General features: G+C 41.3%; 1 protein-coding gene and 1 non-coding gene across 3 annotated transcripts in view; one reads left to right on the top strand and one right to left on the bottom strand.

Annotated features, from left to right (window-relative positions):
- PPP2R2A (protein phosphatase 2 regulatory subunit Balpha) overlaps positions 1-27,496 on the bottom strand; it is an 83,120-nt gene that overhangs the window by 16,218 nt on the left and 39,406 nt on the right. The window contains exons 3-4 of one of the 2 annotated variants that reach the window (XM_058670040.1): positions 23,709-23,847; positions 14,019-14,116 (exon numbers count right to left, since the gene is read on the bottom strand). In XM_058670040.1, the coding sequence (XP_058526023.1) occupies positions 14,019-14,116; positions 23,709-23,724 (114 nt within the window). In that variant the 5' untranslated portion in view covers positions 23,725-23,847. The remainder of the gene's footprint in view (positions 1-14,018; positions 14,117-23,708; positions 23,848-27,496) is intronic. The other variant, XM_058670039.1, reaches the window with a different exon arrangement.
- Positions 4,197-4,299, top strand: LOC118760057 (U6 spliceosomal RNA). Its single transcript, XR_004996551.2, has one exon. It is a non-coding gene; the product is annotated as a U6 spliceosomal RNA (small nuclear RNA).

The following is a 27,496-nucleotide window of genomic DNA, read 5'->3' as shown; positions in this document are numbered from 1 at the left end:
CCACGCAGGAGCCTGGAGGGAGCTCCTGACTTCAGCTTGGCCTGGCCCTGGCCACTGTGGCCATTAAGACATAATATCGGGCCTGGCGGTGTGGCATAGCGGCTAAAGTCCTCGCCTTGAAAGCCCCGGGATCCCGTATGGGCACCAGTTCTAATCCCGGCAGCTCCACTTCCCATCCAGCTCCCTGCTCGTGGCCTGGGAAAGCAGTCGAGGACGGCCCAATGCACTGGGACCCTGCACCCGCATGGGAGACCTGGAAGAGGTTCCAGGTTCTTGGCTTCGGATCGGCGCGCACCGGCCCGTTGCGGATCACTTGGGGAGTGAATCATCGGATGGAAGATCTTCCTCTCTGTCTCTCCTCCTCTGTGTATATCTGGCTGTAATAAAATGAATAAATTAAAAAAAAAGACATAATATCCGGAAGATCTTTGTCTTTCCCCGTTTCTGTGTCTGCCTTTCAAACAAATTAGTCACAAATAAGGGCAATATTTGAAAAGTTTTGAAAAATGGACATTCAATGATTGAAAGCAGTGGTATAAAACAGAATCACACCTCATAATGAGTATCAAGGCATTCAAGAAACAAAGGAAATGTTTTAAAATGAAGCAAAATACAAGTTTTCCAATGAAGTAAACAGAAAAATCTAAAATTTTCATGAAACTGTGAACAATAGTTTTGCCTGCCGGGGGCCTTGGGATGGCCACGCCTCAAGCCTGGGAACACACAGTAGCTACCACGTACACGTGGGGAGCTGCTCCCAGATTTGCCGGAACCTTGATGGCTACCCCTTTTCTGGGTGAGTCCCGGGGGTCTGTGTAGCGAGTCTGGGCCTCCCCTACTGCTCGCCATGTGGGCTGGAGCTGGGGGGAGGAGCCAGGAGGGGTGGGACTGGGGCCTAAGGACTTGAACCTCCGCAGGCAGCCACCTTGCTGCCTGCCGGGGGCCTTGGGATGGCTACATCTCAAGCCTGGGAACACACAGTAGCTACCACATACACGTGGTGAGCTGCTCCAGGGCGGCCAGTGCGCCATTTGGTGCCAAGCTCCGCCTGCTGGCCGCCCAGCCAGAGTTTTGGACTTTTGGTTCTTTGACCTGCTGCCTGGGAGGCTCCCTCCTGAACCCACAGTGCTTTGGGGCATGAAGCACTGTGCTTGCTAATAACCTGATCTGGGAACACCTCAAAGTCTCTTTGGGGATCCCTTCAATCAAAATGGAGGAAACAGAATGCTGGCAATGAGGGAATCCCAAATGAACTTGAGGCTTGCACCTAATGGTCCTCACAGCAACCACGGGCAGGTGCGTAATTTACAGCTAGGAACAGGCCCAATCTGGGAGGTAAGGGGACACCACAACTGGGATGAGGTTCCCACCAAGGGGTGTATGTGCTGAAATGGGGGCTGCGTTCTATCTAGGAAACAGTTGTAGTCACCCTAGGCACTAGTGTGGGCTGGGATTGGATGCACCAGGCCGGTTCAGATCCCAACACCATCTGGTGTTATGGAGAACCAGGGTAGATGTGGGACTGACTAGGCTGGGTCTCACTCCCCTACTGAGCCACGTGTGAGCTGTATGTGGGTATGGACGAGCCATGGCTGGGCTGAAACATCCAACAACAAGAACCAGAATGGGGTGAAAGCCAGCCAGGAAAAGCCACTGTTCCTGCTAGGACAGGAGGTGAACCGAGTAGGGCTGGCTCAAGAACCCCCTGGCAAGCGCAAAATCTGGCATTGGGAGAGGTTCTGATGGAGGAGCCTGGGCAACTCCTCTGGCAGGACACAGTCCCTGCAGGTAAGTGCAAGAAGCATGATGGCAAACAGCCCAGAATAGGCCATGGAAAGTTTCCCACTGCCATACATTCGGCATGGGTCAGGAGCAGACCAGGCTGAATCAGTTCATGTCATCCACTGGCAAATCCGATCACCAGAACAGAGTGTGGGATGGGCCAGGTTTGGTTGCGACAAAACCAGTACACATTATGGAATGCCAGGCGTGGTTGCCTATACTGGATATGCATGCAGCACCCATCCAGCACACGTGAGATCCAGGAAGGAAGGGGCAGAGCTGGCGGGGGGATTAAGGGGCTGGTCCCCTCGCCAGACAGCTACTCCCACTGGAGAGCGTGGGCTGGGATAGAGACAGACCCGACTAAGCAAGGCTACAACACCTGTGCGCTGCATGTGAACTAGATCAGGGCCGCAGCATCAGCTGGCAGAAGCTGGCACTGGGGACTAATTCTGTCGAGTCAAATCACAGGACCCCTAAAGAGTGCATAAACCGGGACAGAGAGACCCGGGAGGGAAAAAGTGGGTTCTCTCTTCTTGGGTCACTATTCCCGTGGGAGGGCATGAAAACTAGGATGGGGGCTGGGATGGCTAGATAGAGAGGCACTCAACAACATCTGTGAGGGCTGGATGGTTGAGTTGGTTAGACAGAACTAAGCTTTAATACCCAGTGACAAGTACAAGAGCCAAATGGGATGGGGGACAAACTGGTCTTCTGCTACACATACTGGCAAACCAGAGTAGGGGGCGGGCCTGGTGGGGGTTATTGTGGGTCGCCCCGACTAGGCTGCAGCTCCCACTGGTTGATGTAAGGGCCGAACCAGACTGGACTGCAACACCCATTGGTTCCAGTGCAACTTGGGACCGAAAACAGAACCAACACAGCAATTGCAACCACCAGCTGATCGGGGTGATGGACTGTGCCGGGACCTGTGCTTGCTAGAACATACAAGAAACTAATCTGGGAATACCTCAAAGTATCTTTGGAGATCTCCCCAATCGAACTGCTGGACTCAGAACCCTAACCAAGAAAAGACAGAAGACAGAACAGGACAATCATTCATCTCAGCTATATGTTGGCAGCGAAATATGGGGCAAACGGAGACTTTATGATGGACCATATTAATCAGTGGACGACCTCATCGAGCGAAACTGGCAGCGATTCATAACTGAAGAACTATTAACACCACTTGAGCACATATCTCAGAGCATGCCCCACATCCGGGACTTGGGGTGGGTGGAAAACCGGGTGGGGCTTCTCCCTCAATATCTCCCTTTACCTCAGATACATGATGGAAACAATATTGACATAATAGCATTACCCACTTCCCTATCCCCTTGAACCTTTTTTTCTTTTTTTTCTTCTTTTTCCTTTAACTGTAATTAACTATGTAAAGATTGTCAACAACAATACAATAAAATAGATTAAAAAAAAAAAGAAAGAAAAAAAAAAGTATTTGTCTGGGAACACCTCAGACAAAGTTTCTTTGGGGATCTCCCCAATTGAAATGCTGGACTCAGAACCCTAACCAAGCAAAGACAGATTCAACTACTTCAGCTATATGTTGGCAGCAAAATACTGTGCAAATGGAGACTCTATGATGGACTATGTCAATCAGTGGATTCTTCAACGACCTCATCGTGCTTGGAGTGGCGAGATTGGCAGCGATTAAGAACTGGTGAACTATCAAAACCACTTAAGCAAGTCTCTCAGAGCATGCCCCACATCCGGGACCTGGGATAGGTGGGAAACTGGGTGGGGCTTCTCCCTCAATATCCCCCTTTACCTCAGATACATGAAGAAAACAATATGGAATTTTTAGTCTTACTCACTTTCCTATAGCCCTTGAACCTTTTTACCCTAATTAACTATGTAAAAATTGTCAAAAATATAATAAAAATGAAAAAGTAAAAAAAACAAACAAACAAAAAAAAAGAATTTATCAACTTACATTTACTCAGTTAGGACTCACTTGGAGTGCCTATTATGTACCAAACAATATGTAATTTACAATGTCAATCACAATTTCTTAACCACCAAACTACATTATAGTGGACAGATAATCTGGTTTAAGTAGTAGGTTGAAATAATCAGAAAGTCAAATCAAGTAACATTCTTCTGTGTGCAATAAAATTTAAAGGGGATGTATAAATTATAATGAATGTTAGTAATTTACACTGCTATAAAAATCTAAAATGTCAACGCTCTTCTATTATCTACTAAGAATCTTGGCTGTAAACCATGCTACAGAATAAGGGGTAAGATTATATAGGAAGTATGTTTATTTACTACAAATTTTGCATGGTGTTAAGAAAAGGAAGCCCCTCAAAGTGTGTGCATGTCACACACACACACACACACACACACACACACACACACCACGCACCACATAAAAATACTGCCTCTTTCATTCTGCAGCACTACATATTCTGAAATTTGAACCACACAGAGAAGATTAGCATGAGGCCTGCATAAGCATGGCATGCAAATTCGTAAAGGGACATATGCTTAATTTTTAAAAAATTAAAATCACCACAACCATCATATTTTTTTCCTTAAAAAAAAAAAAAAAAAAAAAAAGGAACAAACAGAAAGTACTGCCTTTCCCAGATTCCAATGTTTTTTCCACTTTGGTTAGGAGCAAAAAGGTCTCCAAACTTCTTTCTTTCAAACCGGAATTTCAATCTGATTTGGATTCATAAGAAACTATTTCTCTCTGGTTCTAGATTTCCAATGGTAATACTTATTGTCTAATTAAGAAGCAAAACGATTTTTCCCATTTTGTCTCTCTCTCTGCCCCTAAGGCTCCTACTGTAATACAACTATCCTGGATTGCCCATATGCCTAGAGAACTCATTTTTTCCTTGGAGCGACAGAACAGTTATTGAAAAAGTAACACAGAATGGTTTGATTCCTAGGCTTAACCAGCTGCACTACAATGTCCGTCTCCTTCTTTCTATATGTTAAAGGAGAAAATATCAGTAACTAACTAAAAGAAACACATAGTCACAAGATTTTTGGTTGAGCTATGAATTGTTAAAAATTCCTGGAAGATACACAGCAATATAAATTTAAAACCCTAAAAATGGGGCCTGGCTCGGTGGCCTAGTGGCTAAAGCCCTTGCCTTGAACACGCTGGGATCCCATATGGGCGCCGGTTCTAATCCCAGCAGCTCCACTTCCCATCCAGCTCCCTGCTTGTGGCCTGGGAAAGCAGTCGACGACGGCCCAAAGCTTTGGCACCCTGAACCCATGTGGAGGCCTGGAGGTAGTTCCTGGTTCCTGGCTTTGGATCGGCGCGCACCCGCCATTGTGGTCACTCAGGGAGTGAAGCATCAGATGGAAGATCTTCCTCTCCATCTCTCCTTCTCTCCCTATATATCTGACTTTGTAATAAAAATTAAAAAATCTTTAAAGAAAAAAACCCTAAAAATGTTCTTTTGATCTAGCCACTTTACTTATACATAGGTATTAAGAATATGATCAAAAGCCAAAATGAGGCAAAAGATAAATGAGAGACTATATTAAATAAGCTTAAGTATATAACTCTGTAGTAGAGTATCAAGTAATCATTAAGGATGGTGATGCAGACTATTTTAATGAATGAAAAGACATTCATCATATAGTATCTGAGAAAAAAACCCATAACCCTAAATGTAAAAACATTCTCATTGGCTTTTTTGATGGGGTTATAAGTGTTTCCTTTACTTCTTTACCCATATTTTCTTCAATGAGCATGGAGAGTTTTTAATTAAGAGGAAAAAATTAGTAGTAGTAATAAATATTTTGTTTAGTAAGGCGAGAAGAGAATGAAAAGAAAAACTGAGGACAATTTCCTTTAATATGTGGAAATATACTTTACAGGTCTTTTTAAGAAAAGATTTATTTTTATTTTTATTGGAAAGTCAGATATACAGAGAGAAGGAGAGACAGAGGAAGATCTTCAGAAATTCCAACTGCTGATTCACTCCCCAGGTGGCCCCAATGGCCAGAGCTGAGTCTATCTGAAGTCAGGAGCCAGGAGCTTCTTCCGGGTCTCCCACGCGGGTGCAGCATCCCAACGCCCTGGTCCATCCTTGACTGCTTTCCCAGGCCACAAGCAGGGAGCTGGATGGGAAGCTGGGCCGCTGGGATTAGAACCAGTGCCCATATGGGATCCCGGCACAAGCAAGGGGAGAACTCTAGCCACTAGGTTACCACAGGTTTGATTGCTGGCCTTAACAAAACAAACAAACAAACAAACAAAAACAGCTGAAGACATCTCAAGGGCCAGCACTGTGGTGTTAGTGGGTTAAGTTGCCACCTGGGATGCTGGTATAGCTTATGCACTAGTTCATGTCCTGGCTTCTCCATTTCCCTGTAAAATACCTACCTGAGAAAGCAGCAGAGCATGGCCCACCCACCCACACAGGAGGCCTCAGATTGGCTCCTGACTTCGGCCCAGTCTAGGTCTGGCTACTGTGGCCATTTGTGAAGTCAACTAGTGCATGAAGAGCTCTCTCTCACCACTAAGTTCTCCAGCTATCAGCAACCGCCTAGGTTGCCGTATATCTAGGCAAGTGTTATACTGCTGGGAGAAAAGAAGCCAATAGCTATCTGGTGGGCACTCTGAGCTGGTTAAAATCAAATTTGTGTTAACTATTTGTGTGCCAACATAGTTGTCAAGCCAAGACACACAACCCTGGCTCCTAGGCATCTCGCTCTGCTGTGTGGTGGGGATTCCCAGAAAAGGGGTCTGGGGACATGTTGGAGTAGGAGCTTCTGAGGACATGTTTGACAGATGAGAAGGGACTTCTGGGGCTTACACACATTGGGCCTTGTGGCTAGGCGAGGGAGCTGAGGTGGTATGGTTTAAACGAGGGAAACCAGAGGGCATGCATGGGTCAGGCCAAGGCATGTGCCCATGTGGGAGACCCAGGCTGGGCTGTGTAGCAATATCCGCTGCCCGATGGTGCACACGAAAATCTGGGGTTGGGAGGAGGAGGGCATGCCTGGCTAGACTGGGCTGGGCTGGGCTAGGTGGTAGTATCTACCCATGAGTGTAAGGGAAGGGGGCTGGTCATGTCAGGTTAGGCCATGGCGCCCACTGCAACATGAGAGAATCAGTTCTGAAGGCAGATTCCATAGGGGAGATTTGGACTCACATCTGTGGGATTGCAGTATGTGCTGGCTTGTGCTAAAGCTTAGATAGTGGTGGGCTGAGCCAAGCTGGACCACAAAACTCACCTGACACTCATGGGAGGTAGAGATGGGAGGAGGATGGGCTGGGCTGCAGTACCCACCAACACGCATGAGATCTGGAGTTGAAGTGGGCCTGGTAAGGCAAGTTGGGCAACTGCTCTGCCAGGTCCCAGTTCCTGCTGTTAAGCGTTAAGAGCCAGGGCTGGGGGCAGGTCTGGATGGACCAGGCATATCACCTGATAGCATACGTGGGCTGGGTTCAGAGGAGGGTTAGGTTCACCTAAGCCACTGCACACGCTGGAACACTTGAAAATCAGGGCTGTGGGCAGGACTGGTAGGGATTATTGGGGGAAGTCCCAACTAGGGCACAGCACCCGTTAGTGTACTGTGAGGACTGAGTCTATGGTGGGCTGAGCTGGGCTGGGCTGCAGCACACATCGGTTCATGTGCAAGACGGGGCTAGAAATGGAACTGAATCGTAACTGCATCCACAGTTAAGAGCACTGGATGGTTTGGTTGGGGGACCAGACCTGACCCTCACTGGCTAGTACACAAAAGTCCAATCTGTCACCAAGTGAGATTTCTTGGGGGAACTCCCAGCTAGACTGCTGGACTCAAAACCTGGCCACAGAGAAAATCACAAGATACGTAGTCCAACCCCATAGTATGCATGTTGAGACTGGGCCTCCTCAGTTGCTGATGCCTGTGCGGACAACATGCCCAGATGCACGTGGGAAACAAGACAGCCAGCTTATCTAGGCCAGCAGAGGGCACTGAATGCCTAATCAGAGGATTGCAAGCAGAATACGCTGGACCACTCTCCAGGCTAAGCTTTGCAGCAAGGGTATGGGCCTGTAGATGCACTAAGATGGGTTTGGTCAGCCAACAAGACCTTGCAAACATCTCAACCCTGGTGCAGCAAAGCTGACGATGTCTCAGAACTATCAAAGCCACAAAAGTAACACTCTCAGAATGCTCTTCTCCACAACGGGGTCTAAGGCATCAGCAAAAAAAAGACTGTCCCCCACCCCCAGGGGCAGCAAGGATGGCCCCTCCCTCTTCCCTTTCTGTGGACAAAGGTGGAAAAAAAAATTCAAACACTTGTCCTCCCCACATTTCTCCTTACCTGAACCTTTCCCACCCTAATTAGAGACCTATATGATCATGCACCCCTTGTAACTATGAAAACAACAACAAAAACAACATCATCCTGTTTTGCCTAATACCTGGTATGTTCAGCAACCAACAGAGGTACTTTAATGATATTTTACTCCTAGAAAATAAGAAACTCCAATGAACTGGAAACCTCAACAGATTAATAGGTGATTGATGACATGATGACCCTGAAAAGCCCGACAAGAACAGATGGCTAGATAAATTCATGAGGAAATGCCAGCACTAGGACCCAGGTCTTTCAACTTTCTGTACAATCTCTTACCAATTTTTGCCCGAATGTAAAGAGATTAATAGCTACTATTACAAGTCTGAGGATTGGGGCAAGATGTCATGGCAAGCTAATCCTCTGCCTGCAGTACTGGTGTGCCACAGGGGTACTGGTTTGTATCTCTGATGTTCTACTTCTGACACCAATATGCCTTGGAAAGCAGCAAAATATGGTCCAAGACCTTGGGAACCTATGTGTGACACCTGGAAAAAGTTTCCAGCTTCCAATCAGTCTAGCTCCAGCCATTGCAGCCATTTGAGGAGTAAACCAGAGGATGGAAGATGTCTCTCTCTTTAACTCTGTCTTTCAAATTAAATGTTAAAATCAAGACTCATCATTCACATTCTCTAACAGCCTAGACTTCCACAACCATTCCTCTCTAACATTTGCTTGCTATTCTTACAAGTTTAAGTGAATGCTCCCATATTACTCAAAAAGAACGTTTCACTCCTTCATTAAACATCATTAAACTAAGTTAACTCCTCTGTAGAAACAATTATGCATCTTTTGTAGTAAAGACTGTCTAGAAATACTACATTAAAGATCAAAAAGCAAGCAGGAAGGACATTTGAGAAAGTTTCCAGCATTCTGAAGAGTCCTCACATCATTCTAGAAAGAACACAGAGAGAAATAAAGAACAATCTCTTTTCTCCCTTTCTCCTTATCTGTCCTTTGCAACTCACCAGGTGAGTCAGGGAATCTGCAGGCAAATTGGAAATCAGCTACTTCAACTACTGATTATTTCAATTCAATACACACATAAACAAAAACCGCAGAAGCTGAAGTACATCACCACCTACTCCAACAGCTAGTCAGAATTATCCAAAATAATTGCATTACTATTTTCATTAACAAGTATGTGAGGTAACTTATTATGGAAAAAACTTATCAAGTTCTTGGAAAACAGAATTATAAGTTTTGGTATAAAAAATTCAATCTACATGTCTCAGCAGTTTTCTATGCCATGCTTCTACATCAGATTCTGTGTAACAGAACAACTATACAACCATGTTGGTTAAAGAAACACTTATTAGGTCCAGTGCAATGGCTCAGTGGCTAAATCCTCACCCTGAATGCGCTGGGATCCCAAATGGGTGCCGGTTCGTGTCCCAGCTGCTCCATCTCCTGCCTGTGGCCTGGGAGCACCAGCAGGATAGCCCAAAGCCTGGGGACCCTGCACCCACAAGGGAGACTGGGAAGAAGCTCCTGGGTTCAGACTAGCTCAGCTCCAGCCGTTGGAGCCAGTTGGGGAGTAAACCAGAGGACAGAAAATTTCTCTGAATCTGTTTTGTGTCAGAGAAGGTTAAGGCATCAGTTGCAACTACAGCACTCTTTTTTAAAAAGATTTATTTATTTTTATCGCAAAGTCAGATATACAGAGAGGAGGAGAGACAGACAGGAAGATCTTCCGTCTGGTGACCAAGTGACCACAATGGCCGGTGCTGCGCCGATCCAAAGCCAGGAACCAGGAACTTCCTCCAGGTCTCCCACGCGGGTGCAGGGTCCCAAGGCCCTGGGCCGTCCTCGACTGCTTTCCCAGGCCACAAGCACGGAGCTGGATGGGAAGTGGACCTGCTGGGATTAGAACTGGCACCCATATGGGACCTGGCGCATTTGAGGCAAGGATTTTAGCTGCTAGGCCACTGCGCCGGGCCCATCTGCAGCATTCTTAAAACAGAATGCTGACTCTGAGTACTGGCATCCCTGATTCCAACCTAACTTTCTGTTAATGGAACGCAGGAGATGATGTCCCATGTAACTGGGCCCTGTTACCCATGTGGGACACCCAGCTAGTGTTCCTGGCTCCTGAGTCTGGGATGGCCCAGACCTGGCCATTGCAGCAATTTGGGGTTGAACAAGGAGAAAGATCTCTCTGTTTCTCAAATGAGGTAATAAATTTATTTTTAAAAAAATAGAAGCTAAAAATGCTAATCAATGATCAATCTGAAATAAATTCAAACTGAATCAAGAACCTCTAGATGACCATTCATTTCTCTACGTTTTGCTTGGTGACAGGCAGATATCCAAGAGGATGACATAACATGCTTTGGCATTTCTGAAAGAGTTTTAACAAATGCCTTGGAAAGGAATGTTAAACAATCTCAAAGACAAAGACTTTTAAAATCTCTGCTGCTACTGTATGAAATTTATCTTCTTTAATTAGTAAGATCAATGCAAAGACTGGGTGGGCCAAAGGCCTAGCATTAAAGATGCTAGTTAAGACGCCCATGTTCCATACTGATGAGTCTGAGTTCAACAGCAGCATCCTTCCTGATTCTACCTTCCTGGTAAAAGGGACTCTGGGAGGCAGCAGTGACTGCTTCAATGGTTAGGTCTTGGCCACACATGTCAAATTTCCGGTTCCTATCCTTAATTTGGTCCAGCCCTAGCCAATGCACACAGTTGGAGAGTGACCAAGAGATAGTTTATCTCTCTTTAAACACAGCTGAGAAACGGAAGGAAAGAGGTTAAAAGGTTAGAGAAGTCTCCAGACAAGTTTAGTGAAGAACCTTACCATCAGGAAAAAGGACAAAGCTAATATTGATCAAATGCCATGGAATTTTCCAAAGACTGGCATAATTATCAGAGAATAAGAAATAATAATTGGATATTCAGCAGTATACACCGGAATATAGGATTAGCTGGACTGAACAATAGTGACCAAGTCTTAATCACACACAGAGCTTTGCTACTAAACTAAGCAACATAAATTTGTTACAAAATTTTCTGGGATTTACCTTAAAATTTAACTTAGGGAAAGAATATTTCTAAGTTACACTTCATTTTTAAAACAGTAACATTCACATAAGTGTGTAACATCATACCCAAATAGGATAGGTACTGAAATAAGGATATGTCTAAGTACAAAGCACCTACATTTATAATCAGTGACAGACACTGAAGATTACACTGCATCTAGAAGCTCTCCCAAAAAATGGCTTACAAATGTGGAAAATTAATCAGTGCAATACAGCAATGTGATATTACAAAGATTAAGTTTCAGGGAGAAAAGGACAACCATTGTTCTTCCAAGGTCACTTTAATAAAATATACTGATTTTTACACTAATCCAAGATTCTAGGTAACCAATTTCTGTGAAAATTTTCAATAAGGTTTACAGACACATGAAAAAGTCCTAATTTTCCTACCAATGGCCTTTTTCAGAAAAACAGTAACTCTGCTTGCTTCTTCTTACAAGAACATGTATTTGAAATATTTGCATGATATAATGTCAGAAAAATCATACAAAATACTTGTTAACAAGTGGTGAATCCCTATTTTCTAATAAAAGTGAAATGTCTTAATTTCTCTGACTTACATGTTAGACATTTAATTTCACATTAACACAATAACATCTCTAGGAAAAGACTAAATTACTGCATCTCTTGAATCGTATTACAGCATTTATATAATTTCTTATATTCACCATTCTGTCTAATTTTTACTTTAGTTAAACTACCACCAATAGAAGGTGATAATGACTTCATTGTCAAAGTTGTTTCCAAATTAGCTTTTGACAACTTAGTTTAAAATGACACAATGAGCTCATTAAAAATGAAGACTCCTTGAAACCCCCATGACTATTCAACTTGTGAATTTTCTTAAAGAGTAAACAGAGTCAGCAAAATTAACTCTAGAAAGTTTTCCCCCCACATACCTATTTTTAAAACAAAGCCAAGTATGGAAAGCCACTAAGAAAAAGGTTTATTTAAGGACAGAGAACGTCTAAGTGAAGGCCTGCTTTAAGTAGCAAATCTAATATTAATATTTTGGATACTTTAGGAAGGGCAGCAAAGAATACTGAAAAGACACATATCATGTTTTGTATACTAGTTGTTAGTTTTATCGCTAAGTAATAAAGTGATATCATGTCTTTCTCATTTGTATAAAAAGGGAAACTGTGATGAAATTGAAGGACATTCTTTTTTTTTTAAAGACTTATTTACTCCCCAAGTGACCTCAATGGTCGGTGCTGCGCCAATCCGAAGCCAGGAGCCAGGAATCTCCTTCAGGTCTCCCAGAAGGGTGCAGTGATCCAAGGCCTTGGACCATCCTCGCCTGCTTTCCCAGGCCACAAGCAGGGAGCTGGATGGGAAGTGGGGCTGTCGGGATTAGAATCCCACAATGGATCCCCGCGCATTCAAAGCGAGGACTTTAGCCACTAGGCCATTGCCCCGGGCCCTGGAAGGACATTCTTACAGTTGGCATAGGCCTTTAAGTGTACTGCTAAGATACCAGTTAAAATGCTCATACCCCAAATTCTGGCTTAAGCTCCTAATCCCAGCTTCCTGAAAACACAGACTATGGGAAATGCAATTGGGTTCCTGTCACCCACAATGGAGATAGGACTAAGAGAACAGTTCTTGATTTATGGGTATCTGGGGAGCAAACCAGCAGATGAGGGCGTATTCTCTCTCCCTCTCTGTCTCTAACTACCCCCACCTATTCACCCCGCCAACAATCTTTACAGTGAAGTTTTTTTAGCTGTTTGAAAAGAACAGAAAACGGATACACCATCCTCCCCCCGTCCCATGAGACCACTCTGTCAAACAAAGCTTGAGTTTTTATTTCAAATTTTCTTCTGACCAAAAAATATGAGACGTATTTAGTGTTGGTGCATTGTCTAACCAAACACTATTAATTTCTTTTAAAATTGAATTACCTACCTCACTGGGGTGTTGTGAGGATTAATTCATTAGTATTTGTAAAGCACTTTGAGATCCTCAGGTCAAAGGCGCTATAGAAGTGCAAAGTAGTAGTATTATTACTATATTCTTTGCTTATTTAAGGAATTCACAATCCTTTAAAAGCTAACTCTGTGCTTGATCTAAAAGTCTATTTGTAAAATCCTGCAATTTATCCACATCATTTTCACTTCCTTTTGAGTGTATTACAGAGAGCTGGAGGCAGGATACTTCAAAACAAATTTAAAAATTTTATCTGCAAATGGAAGGAGAGACTAACAGGAAAACTCGTTGTGACAAATTATGTTTAGCCTGAAGTTTTAGTGAGACATCTTGTTAATTAGATTTAGGAGTGTGCCTAAACTGTAGGTAAAATGAAACAAACAAAAATCTATTTTAATAGCTTCTGTAATGAGGAAGTCTTCAAGGAAAAAGGAAGCAATTTCCAATAAACTCAATTTAAAATCTAGCACTGCAATTAAAACTAAATCACATGCAACTGTCACTTAAATATATTTTTTTAAAGCCAACAGTAACACCATTGTTAGTATGAACTGACATCAAAATAACTGAGCTGGCCAAGCACTGAGAGGAGGAAAGTAACATTTACTTTATGGAATTTTAAGAGAAAAATCATAACCAAGAGCTAAAAACTGGTTAAAATCTCAGATTATTCTACTACTTCCCACCCCCTTCTCCAACCAAGTAATTTCAGAATTAAAGTGTTATGTCTTATAATGTAAACACCACATACAACATGTATACATCATGCACCCACACAAAGCTGAGACAGTTATCAAAATACTTGATATCCTATTAATAAACAGAAACTTGTTCTAAAATTTGTCACATCCTCTGATGAGATTCTCCAATGTAACAGAAACTCCAAAACTGAAAGATTTTGATATTAAACTTTGAACACATACCTCCTGCTCCTGTTGAAAGATGACGACTCTACCACCTTTATCTCCTGTTGCTAGTAACTCTCCAGAATGATTAAACTCTACCGTAGAAATTATGTCTGCTGCATGGTTGAAACAAAAACAAAAACAGAAAGAAGTTAGTTTTTCTTTGCTACCTTACCTGTTTCAGAAGTTAACATTTTTTCTGTAACACGTTTCAAGCCTATACATCAACCTGTCATAAAAAATAAAGTGAATCCGAGATGCTGCTTGAAACACTCATGCCCACCTATAGCAGTGCCTGGCTTGGAATTCTGTTTCAAGGTTCTTGCTAAGACACTCCTGGCAGTCAGAAGGTGATGATGATTCAAATACCTGGCTCCCTACAACTCATCTGGGAGACCCAAATTGAGCTAAGCTCAAGGTTTTGGTCTAGCCCAACCTCAGCTTTGTGGGCACTTGGGGAGTAAACCACTGGATGGAAGATCTTGACCGACCTCTCTGCCATTAAATAAATAAAAACTTGTTATGTTAATTTAAAACTCATGAATATTTATTTGAACATTTGTTTAAAAAATTATTTGTTAACATTATTTAAAAGAAGGAATTAAGGATATGTGAGAGAAACTCTACGAGTAGTTCACTACGCAACTGCCCATAATAGCCAGGACAGTCAGGCCAAAGCCACGAGACAGTAACCCCATCCAGAAACTCTATACAGGTGATGGGAAACAAGCACTTCTGCTGTCATCCACCAGCTCCAAGGGTAACCACAACCAGGAAGCTAGATTAGAAACCAAGGCAGGACTCCATCCCCGGCACTCCAATGTGGGACATGGCTACTCCAAGTCATGGATCAACTAACTGGTTGCATTATGAAAGGTATTACATAATAAGAACACAATTAACACTACTGATTTATTAATATTTCACTTAATTTGTTGATGCAAAGAGATCTGTAATTTTTGAAACATTTTATGATGGCATCATTAAATAGTAATCATGTTGCTAACTTATGCAAACTCAAAATGATCTATAATTGAAGCAGATATTACTAGAATGAAGGTAATTTTCTTAAGTGTAAAAATAATTTCACAATTCTGGCAGTCGTAAATTCAAATTAAGCCCTCAAAGCAAGTTTGCAAATAAAATCCACTTGTATTGGAAATGCTTTGTGCTTCACACCTTCAATATATACAGTTCTTCTTATAGCTCATAAACACTTTTAAGGGTAACGAGAACTACTCATGTTTTATAACAGTCAGCGCCAATTTCTGTTCTTGATTTTTGACACCAGAACCATTTTCATGTTACAGAAATAGACAGAAGCTATAGCAATCACACTATACAATGTACTATGCTATTAACAAGTTCCTCAAATTAACATACATTTTAAGTATGGATTTTTTCTGTAAGAAAAAGGTCATCTTTTGGTGTGCAATAGTTGACTGCTACAGAATTTAACAACGTGACTTTAGGAATAGATGTTTGGCCTGAGAGCTAAGACACACTTTAGAACACCTACATCTCAGATGGAGGACCTGAGCTTGATTCCCAGCTCCACTTCTTGGTTCCACAGACCCTGGGATGGGGCAAGATCAGGTTTTAGTTCTAGCCCCTGATGGTGAGTGAGTATACATGGAGTTACATCTCTGTCTCTCAAATATATTAGGCCTTCAGCTTTAAAATTTACTGATCAATAGTTTATCCAGCACTGTACCATGTCTAGCCTGATATTAAAAAGTTTTCTTTGCTTTTTTTCTTCGATTAGGTCAATGGCACTTAAAATCATTTTGAAAATTTTTCCAGACTCTTCCAAAAGTTATATAGTTTTGTTTATGAAACTGTACACATTTGAATGGACATATAATTTTATGATTGTTTATGGTTTGGAACATACTCCACCTCTAAGTTAAAAACCCTGGTTCAATCTTTCTGTGATACTGACTTCTCAAGAAGAAAGAATATATTTAGTGTTGACACTAAATGCATAAGTAACACGAAGGTGTAAAACTGTATGCTGGACTAGTCTATAAAGTCAAACATCCAAAAGTATTTAGAAGCAGTCTGATAACATGTTCTGTATCGTGCCAACTTCTACAGTGAAGTTAAAGGAAGACAAACGTATTTTTCTGTGTTTGAAGCACATGAGAGCTGCATCAAAATATCTTGAAACTCAAACGCTTTCAGTATGGTGAAATATTCACTACTGAAACCTACACTGGATTAATTCTCTTGTTTAAAAGTGGAATAACGGACAAAATATCCCTTTGTTTAAGCTATTTTCCCTTTCCGGCAGGCCCAGGTTGTTGCATAAACCTTAATTTAAAAACGACAACTCTTTGTTAGGCACATTTACTAAGGGATATGTTGATGAGCAGCACAGCACAGCATGTTAGCTTCTCTGTCCAGCAGTAGTGAAAAGATGGGGAGATGAATGTGCTGTAAGACAGGGACAATGCTGAATAAATCATTTCAGTAAACTGAGATTGGGATTGAAGCAGCAAAAGACAAAAACATGTTACTATGGAAGGGATATTATTTCAAATTGAAGATAGCAGCAATCCACACAGCTAGCTAAAATGCAATCACTGAACATGTTGATGGAGGGATTGTAAGAGGGAGAATCATAATTTTATGATGAAATTTCCAGAATAAAACTGATGCAGTACAGGTTTGTGCTTAGTAGTGAACCAGGTTTTCAGAAAGGTCACAAAATATTAAGAGGCTAGAAACAAATGATCCCAAACTCTGCAGAGACTGATCACAAAAGGCAAGAACCAAAGATTTAGAATGCTAAGTCAATACAGGCTAAAACCCTTGAGGCAGATAAATCACGGGAGAATGGATCTTGCCAGAGGTCAGAAATAAAAGAAAGTTTTACAAATAGCCAAAAAAGCTAGTATGTAGCCAAATAGTGCAGACAAACTTCTTTTGTGGAGGGACATGTAAACAGTTCTTTATTCCAGGATGGGAATGGACATCTGACACAGCAGTTACAAGGCTGGATTCCACATTCATGGCTGGGCTGGAGTAATCGCACAACCGCGGCTCTGGTTCCCGACAATCCACACCTAGGGTGGCACAAGGTGAAGCTTCAAGTTACTCCCGCTCCTGGCTTCAGCCTGCTCCAGCCCTAGCTGATGCAGACGTCTGGGGTGTGAATCACGGGGTATGTATATCTGCTTCTCTCTCTGCCTTTCGAATAAATGAGTTTTCTTTGTAGATGACACTTCATACTAGTGTGCCGAAATCAGTTATGGATTTGCATAGATACTACAGAGAAAACAAAACTGCACCCTCCAGTTCGGAATAACCTTCTCTGTTTATCCCAGTGTGTTGTCATGAACAAGCAGAGTTTGGCAATAGTGGTATTACCTTATCTCAGACAAGAATAGCCAAATAGGGCCAGGCACAATAGCTTAGTGGCTGAATCTCCACCTTGCATCCACTGGGATGCCAGGATCAGATATGGACACTGGTTCCTGTTTCGGCTGCTCCACTTCCCATCCAGCTCCCTGACTGTGCCCTGGGAAAGCAGAAGAAGACGTCCCAAAGCCTTGGGACCCTGCACCGCGTGGGAGATCCGGAGGAGGTTCCTGGCTCCTGGCTTCGGACTGGTGCAGCATCAGCTGTTGTGGTCACTTGGGGAATGAATCATCGGACAGAAGATCTTCCTCTCTGTCTCTCCTCCTCTCTGTGTATCTGACTTTGTAATAAAAATAAATAAATCTTAAAAAGTTCTGCTATCATACAAGAAACGTCACTAGCCATTTGTAACTACTGAATTTTAACAAAGTGGCTACCATACCAGGTAGCATAACTCTAAAATATCATTAGAAGGAGTGATTAGTGACTTTCATCATCAATCTGAGAATGTTGCAATGAAGAGAATTCTAATCTCTGAACAATGCACACAAGGTTAAAAAGAGAGATCTCGCGTGCTCTCTCTCTCTCTCTCTCACACACACACACACACACAATTTAGTTTCCTTGATACTAGTTTTAAAGCAAAAACAGTGAAAAGCCACAAATAATGAGCTATAGATCTAGTAAAACGGAACTTTATGTATAGGTTCTCACTAACCCATGAAGAATGTCAAGGAACAAAAAAATTTCTCCTTTTGAAAGGGAAAGGATCTTCCCTATGATGCTATTTTACAAATGAAAAAATTCCTGTATTAATGTTATAAAATAATATTCTAACACAGCTAATCAAAGGGAGACATCTATCAAAGCATTAGTCAACTGTCCTATTATGCATTAAGACAACACATTAATAATTTTAAAAGCAGACTTCTACGTTACATAACATGAAGTTTTATAAAAAGCTGAATCTAAATATAATATTAATAAAAGTCTAGGAATTCCTAATGTTGCAATAGCAGGGTTAGGGGTAGGGTTCCCTGTTTTTTTTTCCCCCCTTATGATTTATCTATTTAAAGAGTTATAGAAATGGATCTTCCATCTGCTGCCTCACTCTCCAGATGGCCACAACATCTAGATCTGGGAAAGGCTAAAGCCAGAGCCTCACTGGACCCCGCCATGTGAATGGCAAGTACCTCACACTTGGTCCAAAAGCACTGCTTTTTATAGCTCATTAGTAAGGAGCTGGATCAGAAGCAGAGCAGTCAGGTTTGAACCAGCCTCAAATGTCAGTGCTACAGACAGCACCTTGTTTTTCTCAACTGTCAGTAATTGCTTTGTTTGGGCAACAGAACAGAAGTTGACAATGGTCGAAGTGACAGTCTGTTTGCACTTTCTTGGAGCATACCGTTTCCTTCTTGTTATGTTTCTAATAGAACAGGTAGCCAAGTGTTTAAAAATGTTACCAACAAGATACAAGCTAGATAATGGGAAATATTATAAATGATGACCACTAACTTACTATAGATTAAATCACCGAAATTACTATTAATTAGTCTCAGCATTCCTTACGAAAGCATCGTAGCTTTTGTGTTAAGGCATTTTATCAAATCATTTGTTGACTTTACAATTCTACTTGAGAACTGTGTCCCAAATGAATGAATAGAATCAAATCAAATCAAAACACATGGTAATAACTGCATATAATAGTATTATTACATGTATTAGTATTATTAACATAATACTAATAAGATGAACTAGTAACACATTTTAAATAATTTAGAAACAAAGTAACTTTCAGTCAGAGGGTCACGAAATTACAATCATCACTAATTTTTATAAATAATACGTTACTGTGGGGCCAGCACAACAGCTCAACTAGTTAATTATCTGTCTACATTGTATTTATACACAAGATTTTAAGATCACTTGTTATGGCTTATTAATTTGCTTTTATTAAATGCAAACTCAATTTCAATATATATCCTTCCAAATGCTGTTCATGTATACTTGCATTTGCTTAGTACAAAAAAAATCTCTTTGTATGCACAAAGAATGAATGACTACAGCGTTGTTCAGTTTAAAGGTTACAGGTGGGGCCTGGCGTGGTAGCCTAGCAGTTAAACTCCTGTCTTGCATGCACCAGGATCCCATACGGCCAGTTCTAATCCCAGAAGTCCCACTTTCCATCCAGCTCCCCGCTTGTGATCTGGGAAAGCAGTTGAGGATAGCCAATGCCTTGGGATCCTGCACCTGCAGGGGAGACCCAGAAGAGACTTTTGACTCGGGATCAACATAACTCTGGCTGTTTTGGCCACTTGGGGAGTGAATTATTGGACAGAAGATCCTCCTCTCTGTCTCTCCTCCTGTCCATATATCTGACTTTCCAATAAAAATAAAATAAACCTCTAAATCAATCAATCAATCAATCAATGGAGGGAGGGAGGGAGAGGGGAAGGAAGGAAGGAAGGAGGTAGGTAAGTAACTAGATTGGTTGGTTACAGGTGGCCCAGTAGAATGGCATAGTGTATCGAGCTGCCACTTGTGATGCCAGTATCCCGTACCAGAGTAGCTTTCTGTTTCAGCAGACTTCCAGCCAAGCTCCCTGGTAATGCTCTTGTGAAAGCAGCAAAGATGGTCCAAGTGCTTAGGAGACCTGGAAGAAAACTCCTGGCTACTGGCTTCAGCCTTGTCCAGCCCTCGTGGCCATCTGGAGAATGAACCAGTGGGTAGAAGAAATCTCTCCCAACCCTGTCTCCCTTCTTCCCTGTCCAACAACTCTTCAAATAAATCAACCTTAAAAAAATGCATCAGGCCAAATAAAAGACGCCAGGTTCAAAAAGCTTTGTGACTACAGAGGAAAAACTAACAAACATTCAGAGATTGAGGTCTTCACATTCTGGATAGCAGCAGGTATTACTATAACCCCTTGGAACCATTTTTCAACCCTCAGCAAAAGCCAGGAGGGGTTCATACTCTTCTAACAGTATCTTACTTTCAGAAGCTAATCTATCAAAATAACCTGAAAAAATCATGTAGCATAAAAACATGCTGGTGAATGTCTTGCCATGAAATGTTCTTATCCTGTTATATCCTTTCTTTCACAGTTTGCTCTTTTTTTCCCCAGAAGTCCTTTCTTTCCTTTACACCTCTCTTCAATAAGCCCTGCCTCTTCATTAACTCTGAGGCGAGCACAATAAAGACTCTAGGCATATAGCTTTAACTGCTCAAAGTCAATCTGTGTTTACTTCAAATTCTTATAAGGAAAAACATGGATATGTCTCTGTCGTCAGTATTTACTGTTCACAGATCACACAAAACATCTCTCTAGACAGTTACATAACTAACCACATCTATTGGAGGAATAAATGAGGAAAATGGTTGGAAATAACAAGTTTTGAAAAAATTTTAATATAGATAATGGAAGACCTGAAAAGACACTAGTTTGGATCATCACTAAGGGACTTTGAATTCATCAACAAGTGATTTAACGAGATGCTTTTAGTAACATAGAAACAAACAGATGACAAAATCAGAATGGAACTAAGGCAGATACTTCCTGTCCTACTCAGCTAGCAGCACTGCTGCAGCGTCACTGGACATTCTCTAGTCATCTATTACTCTGCTACATTGTTAGGAGATAGGCTTTCCCATACTGCTATACGTGAAAGTTAGCAACTACATAACCCAAGTGTCAATGTAGAGACACATAAAAGAAACCAAACTTACTAGCAGAAATTTTTGTTTAGATGAATCTAGTACCTTCATCCTCGTGTGCACTAATGTTGATATGGACACGAGAATTGCAAGGATAATACAGGGAGTGGTTATATAACCTGTACTATCCTAGTTTCGTCTATTACTAATGCACGTTTGTTACAACTAAAGAACACTGGTATACTATTACTGACTAAACTCTGTAGTTTCAAATTTCACTGTTTTTTTTTCCTCCTGATGTCCCTCTTCAATTCCAGGATACCATCCAGGGTCCTCCTCCGTTATATTTAGTCACCATGTCTCCTTAGATTCCTCTTGACTGTGACAGTTTCTTGGACTTGTTTTGTTTTTGATGGCCTAGGAAGTTTTGAAGAGTACTATCAGGGACTTTGCTGTATATCCTTCAATTTGGGATTGTGGGACCGGAGATGAAGACCAGCCATTCTTACCACAGCATCATAAATGACTTAAAGAATATATTTGAGCATATCTGGTTAAGGTACTATCTATCTGCAGGTTTCTCTGCTGTCAAGCTCCGCCCATGTCTTTTTAGTACTCTGGAAGGAAATCAGCAAATGCGGCCCCCATGTAATGGATGAGGGGAAAAATCTACACCCTCTTTGATGGAAGTAGCTATGCACATCAATCACTTGTAGAATTCTTCTGTATTTGAAATGTCTCTTCTCCACCATTTACTTATTCATAAAATAACTTATCAGTATGAATTCATGAATTTTTTAGTTTGAATTACCAGTATAATATTAAGTAATTTACTGTGTAGCTCTAGTAGTTCCATATTTAGCCTTTGTTGGGCATTCTCTCAAGTTGGTTTCTAGGTTCCTTCCAGATGCTTTTATTCTTTCATTTTTTGAGCATTTCCAAACTTCAATATATATGTAACTTTGCGTAAGCTGTTCTAAAACAGTTTCCTCATTTGGTTAGCTGCAGTTCCAAAACTCAAGAAATCACATTTGTTCGCTTACTTGGAAGTCTTAGCATATGCCTGTAACAGTCACTTTCTAATACTAAACTTCTAATATGCACTGCTTTCTTATTTTCAGATATAGGAATGGCAGGGATGAGAGCAAAGCAGGAATACGGATTACCTTTTTCAATTTAAGGGTCCAATGTCAAAGCATTCTTGCCTCTAACAGTACAGAAATCAAATTCTCACTTTGATCTGGGCTGTTTCAAATCTTACGAGAACTACCCTTAACAAACAAGTTTTGTTTGTGTACACACTCCTTTTTTGTCTTTCTACTTCTATGTGCTCCATAAACCTTCTGTAACAATGCTGAACTTCACAACTGACCTCATAAAATGAATCAGACAACTATCAATCCAAATTTCTTCTTAAACGATAATGCCTTTATATGGAAGAATATCACTGGAACGTACATAATAAAAAGTTAGTTTCTTGCTACTAGCTTTAGATACAGCTATTTCCCTACAGATCATCAAGATGTTCCTTTATCACTGTTGACCTCTAGAGGGAGCTCAAAGTTCTCATTAATTTTCACAAGGGTCAGGACATTCCTACAAAGTGTTATATTCAAGATTTAAGGTATCCCCCTGAAGAGCAAGTTAGATTTGTGCTGTCTCTTTAGGAACCGCTTCCTTCTCAGAAGTGAATAAGGCTTGATTTGCTCATCTATCTCTATGGAGTAGCCTCAACCATTTCTTCCTTTGGCTTCAAATGCATTCCTATGACTTTCTTCACTCTTTCCCCACTTGGCATTGACTAGGACATACTTCTGTAGCCTGATAGGTCAAAGGGAGGAGGGCAGCAAGCACTGATCTGGGGCAAATTTCATGGCTACTTTCATTACTTTTAGTGTGGCAGCATGGCACACACAGAATAAAGTACCCTTGTGGCACACTATAATGTTAAGATGAAGCTGTTTGTGTAGGCCAGGAACCCCATTCACCATGTTCCTATTCTAGAACTCATTCTCAAGGGCTGGGGGCAGCATATCTTCATTTTAGCAACTTATAAGACATTTTAAGGGCCATATTTGAAATAGGAAACTTGTACAGGAAATGGTAAAAGCTCTAATGGTCAAATTTCCACTACATCATTATTTGTATGACCCTGGAAGAAGCAACTAAGCCAGCATTGTTAAGCCTCAGTGGCCTCATCTTTAAAATCCTGCCTCACAGAGTGGCACTGATGGTTAAACAGGCAGTAAATGCAAAGAAATGAATCTTGTCTGAGGCTGCCATCTGAACTTTGGATGCAGAAGTAAAAACAAGCTTTCCAGGTTGTTCCAATTACTTTAATCTAGGTTAAAAAGCAAAAAAAATTTCAAATTATCCAGCTCACTGGAGTCTGAACTCACAAATGCTCCAATGGCCTCACTATGTGGCCTCTGTGCTGTGTATAAACTCACAATAGAAAGAATCGGATTGGTCAAGAACAGCACTTCTGTGCTCCTCTGCCTTTTGGTCAAAATACTACCTCAATTCACTGTGATTTCCAACAACCAGATTATGGAAAAATCTGCATGGAAAACAAAAAGAGCTAACAGTCTTTGTAATGACCTTTCCTCAACCCCTGTCAAGTGAACAGGAACATGTTATATGATAAGCTCTACAAAGACCACTGGCTGTTGATGCTCACAGAAAACCTACATTGTAATGTTGCCATTAGAGTCAAGGTCCATAGGGTAATTTCCAGAGATGTGTTCTGGAACCAGTCTCCCTTCTTTATAACTTGTTCCTGGATAATCTGATATCATGTTTGGATAAAATGGAATGGAATCATACCCTCCTGCAACAAAGAACAGAAAGATAAACAGTTGCTAACGCAGTTAGTCTACAGGTATGATCTTAACAGATAATAAGCCTTGGCACATAATTGTTACAAATGTTAGAGTCACAAAGTGAGCACTCTAAACCTAAAGTTAGTTATTATGTTTATTAGATGTTTACTAGTATTAATAGGCTTATAATTAATTTCAGAAAGCTCCTCACTTAGTTGCTTTATCAAATTTAGCACAAACTATTTCTAATGGAGACTATACAAACAAGCAGTGCTACACCAAGCTCCTACATCTATGCCTTATTAAGATATTTACAAAATAAGAATGGCTATATGACTATCAACATCTGCCTAAAATCTTTATAAATTATACTTATGGTTGCAATGTGGAAATAGGTCATTGTCCATCTATCTTGAAGGGGGGAAAATCACACTGAACTCAAATTTGTGTTCTGACAAATTCTCCAGCCCACAAGAGGTTGGATACAAAGAATATTTAGACAAAAAGGGTAAAGACATCTTTTAGGCATGCAAAAAAATTTTTATAGACTTTATCCTAATGACAAAAGGAGTCCACTGTAAAGTCTTAACTAACGCTAATCAATTGCATGGTGTCTTATATTACTCAAAGTGAAGACGACTGAAAAATGGGAGGTAAGCAGACAAAAAAGTGAAAACCAATGAAGAACTACTCCAGAAATCTGGGCATTCAACAATAGCAACCTGAACCTGTACAGTAACATGGTAATGCTAGTATACTGGACATTGAATCCTCATAGCAAACCAAGCTGGATGACTAACACTAACGCAAAGGCAAAAGGGGACAGAAAATAAGGCTTGACAATCGATAGGGTATAAAGAGCTACAACTTAAAGTAAAAAATAATACCTAAGGACTTGTACTAGCTGGATGTTCTTTCTAACAATAAATAAATATTGGGGGTAAGGAGTAGTACAGCAGAAAAACATCACCACCTATGAGGCTAGCTTCCCCATATAGGCACTGGTTTGAGCGTTGTTTTTTCCACTTGTGGTTCAACTCCATGCTATTGGCATGAGAGAGACAGCAAAATGGCCCAAGGTTTGGGCTCCTGTTTTCAGTCAGCCAATCACAAGCCACTGTAACCAGCTTGGGAATGAGCCAGAAAGCAGATGGAAGATTTCTGTCTCTTCTAATTCTTTCATATAAATGAACAAATCTTAAAAGAAAAAAAAAATCACAACAAATATTTACTTTACATCACCTATTACTTAACAGTAACCTAAATAGCAGTGACAATTTTAGATTAGGAAAAAATATCCACAGACTAAATAACCTAGAAAACGTGAAGAATGAGTTCACCATAACTTTAACTAAAAATGAACATCTCATATTCAATTACAGAAAAAGAAACTTAGTTCAGAAAATTCTTTTGTCTTTTTTTTTTTTAAATCCTTTTTCTTTCAATTCTCCTAGGTTAGTTCGGATGAACAATTTCACGATTTGGTCTGCAACCATGTTTAAGTTGTAATTCACTATATTCATTTTATAGTTTTTAAATATTTAAGATAGATTCTCCCATTTATTGGTTCACTCCAAAATACCCAAAACGGACCAGGGAGACTAGGAAAATGCCACATGAGAGGCAGGACACTGGTGACAGAAATCCAGAACTAAACCAGGCACTCATGTGGACACAGCTGTCTGTGATCTCTGGGCTAAATGCCTGCTCCTTGCATCATACTCTTCAAACAATTGTAATCATGCTTTCCAAATGATACCTCAGATACAGAAAAAGAAGAGAATGTAGAAATAATAGTCTAACCCACTTTCCTGTAGCCCTTGAATCTTTGTGCCCTTATTAACCATGTAAAGATTGTCAAAATTGGGCCCGGCGGCGTGGCCTAGCGGCTGAAGTCCTCGCCTTGAACATACCAGGATCCCATATGGGCGCCAGTTCTAATCCCGGCAGCTCCACTTCCCATCCAGCTCCCTGCTTCTGGCCTGGGAAAGCAGGCGAGGACGGCCCAATGCATTGGGACCCTGCACCCACGTGGGAGACGTGGAAGAGCTTCCTGGTTCCCGGCTTCGAACTGGCGCAGCACCGGCCATTGTGGTCACTTGGGGAGTGAATCATCGGACGGAAGATCTTCCTCTCTGTTTCTCCTCCTCTCTATATATCTGACTTTGTAATAAAATAAATAAATCTTAAAAAAAAAAAAAAGATTGTCAAAATTAAAGAAAAAAGTACTTTTAACATCATTTTGTTTTCTGCAATGTAGTTTGCTTCATGGAAAAGTTTAAAATAAAAAAACCCACACACAAAAAGCCATTAAATGTTTTCTATTTGGACTTGTTCCAGTTATTAAGATTGATCTTTTCTGTAATTTTGCTCATTCCTGGAGAATAATCACTCTAAAATATTTCTCTAAGGAAATATAAGAAGGGCAAAAATCTCTACCATCATGGAACTTACAATATTGTGATGGTAAAATACTATAAACTAACGAGTAGTAAATACAGAAACTGCCAGAGTGCTAAGTACCCTAAAAATACAAGGGCCAGTGTTTAAAGTCATTATGCTTTGTCTATACAGTGCAAAACTTGAAGGAGAAACGCAGCCTAACTAAGAGATAAGGGTGGACAAGGCTTAAATGGTAGTTCACTTAAGCTGGTTCACTCCCAAATGGCCTCAAAAAACCAACTGATTTGGAAACAATTTGAGAGACAGCATTGCCTTTGGTGTGCCGCAGTACTAGTAGGTAAAGTCTCTCCTGCATGCGCTAGGATCCCAGTTGGGCACTGGTTCCTGTCCTGGTGGCCCCACTTCTCATCCAGCTCCTTGCTTGTGGCCTGGGAAAGCAGTCAAGGACCATCCAAGGCCTTTGGACCCTGCACCTGTGCAGGAGACCTGGAAGAAGCTCCTGGCTCCTGCCTTCCGTCTGATAGTTCACTCTCCAAGCGGATGCAATGACCAGAGCTGAGCCAATCTGAAGCCAGGATCTTCCTGCAATCTGAAGCCAGGATCTTCCTCCCATGGACTCCCAGGAGTCTCCCAAGTCTTCCATGTGGGAGGTCTGGGGCCTCCTGCCTTCTAATCAGCTTAGCTCTGGCCATTGTGACCACCTGGGGAATGAATCAGTGGATGCAAGATCTTCCTCTTTGTATATCTGACTTTCCAATAAAAAAAAAAAAAAAAATCTTAAAAAAAAAAAGATAGCACTGCCTTGACAAATGTATCAGAGGATGGCTCCGATGTTTTAAGAGCCAAGGCCAATGGAGAGGAAAGCAGTATCATTTACTGAGACACACTATAAAAAAGCAGAATTGGAGTGAAAAGGAAATCAGATTTTCCATGTGCACATCTTTGGTGTACACCAACTAGACATACTAGTAGAAATGTTTGCAGGCAGCTAGCTAGCAGTTTAGGGATGAGGATAGATAGATACACACACACACACACACACACACAATCCGGATCTCAACAGATCACAGAAGGTACTAAAGTCACATGACATTTAAAGGTGATTCCCTACTTAATTAGCAGAAATATAGAAAACCAGACATCTATTTGCAGGACTGAGCCTTGAAGCTATCCTACACTTTCAGGTATGAAATAGAAGAATCAGAGAGGAAAGCAGAACTGCTTTGCAACTAGAAAGAGTTCTAGAAGCCAAAG

Source organism: Ochotona princeps, chromosome 11, assembly GCF_030435755.1.
Source record: "Ochotona princeps isolate mOchPri1 chromosome 11, mOchPri1.hap1, whole genome shotgun sequence".
NCBI lineage: Eukaryota > Metazoa > Chordata > Mammalia > Lagomorpha > Ochotonidae > Ochotona > Ochotona princeps.
The sequence above is the reverse complement of the archived record's forward strand: the minus strand, read 5'-3'. Positions and strand labels throughout refer to the sequence as shown.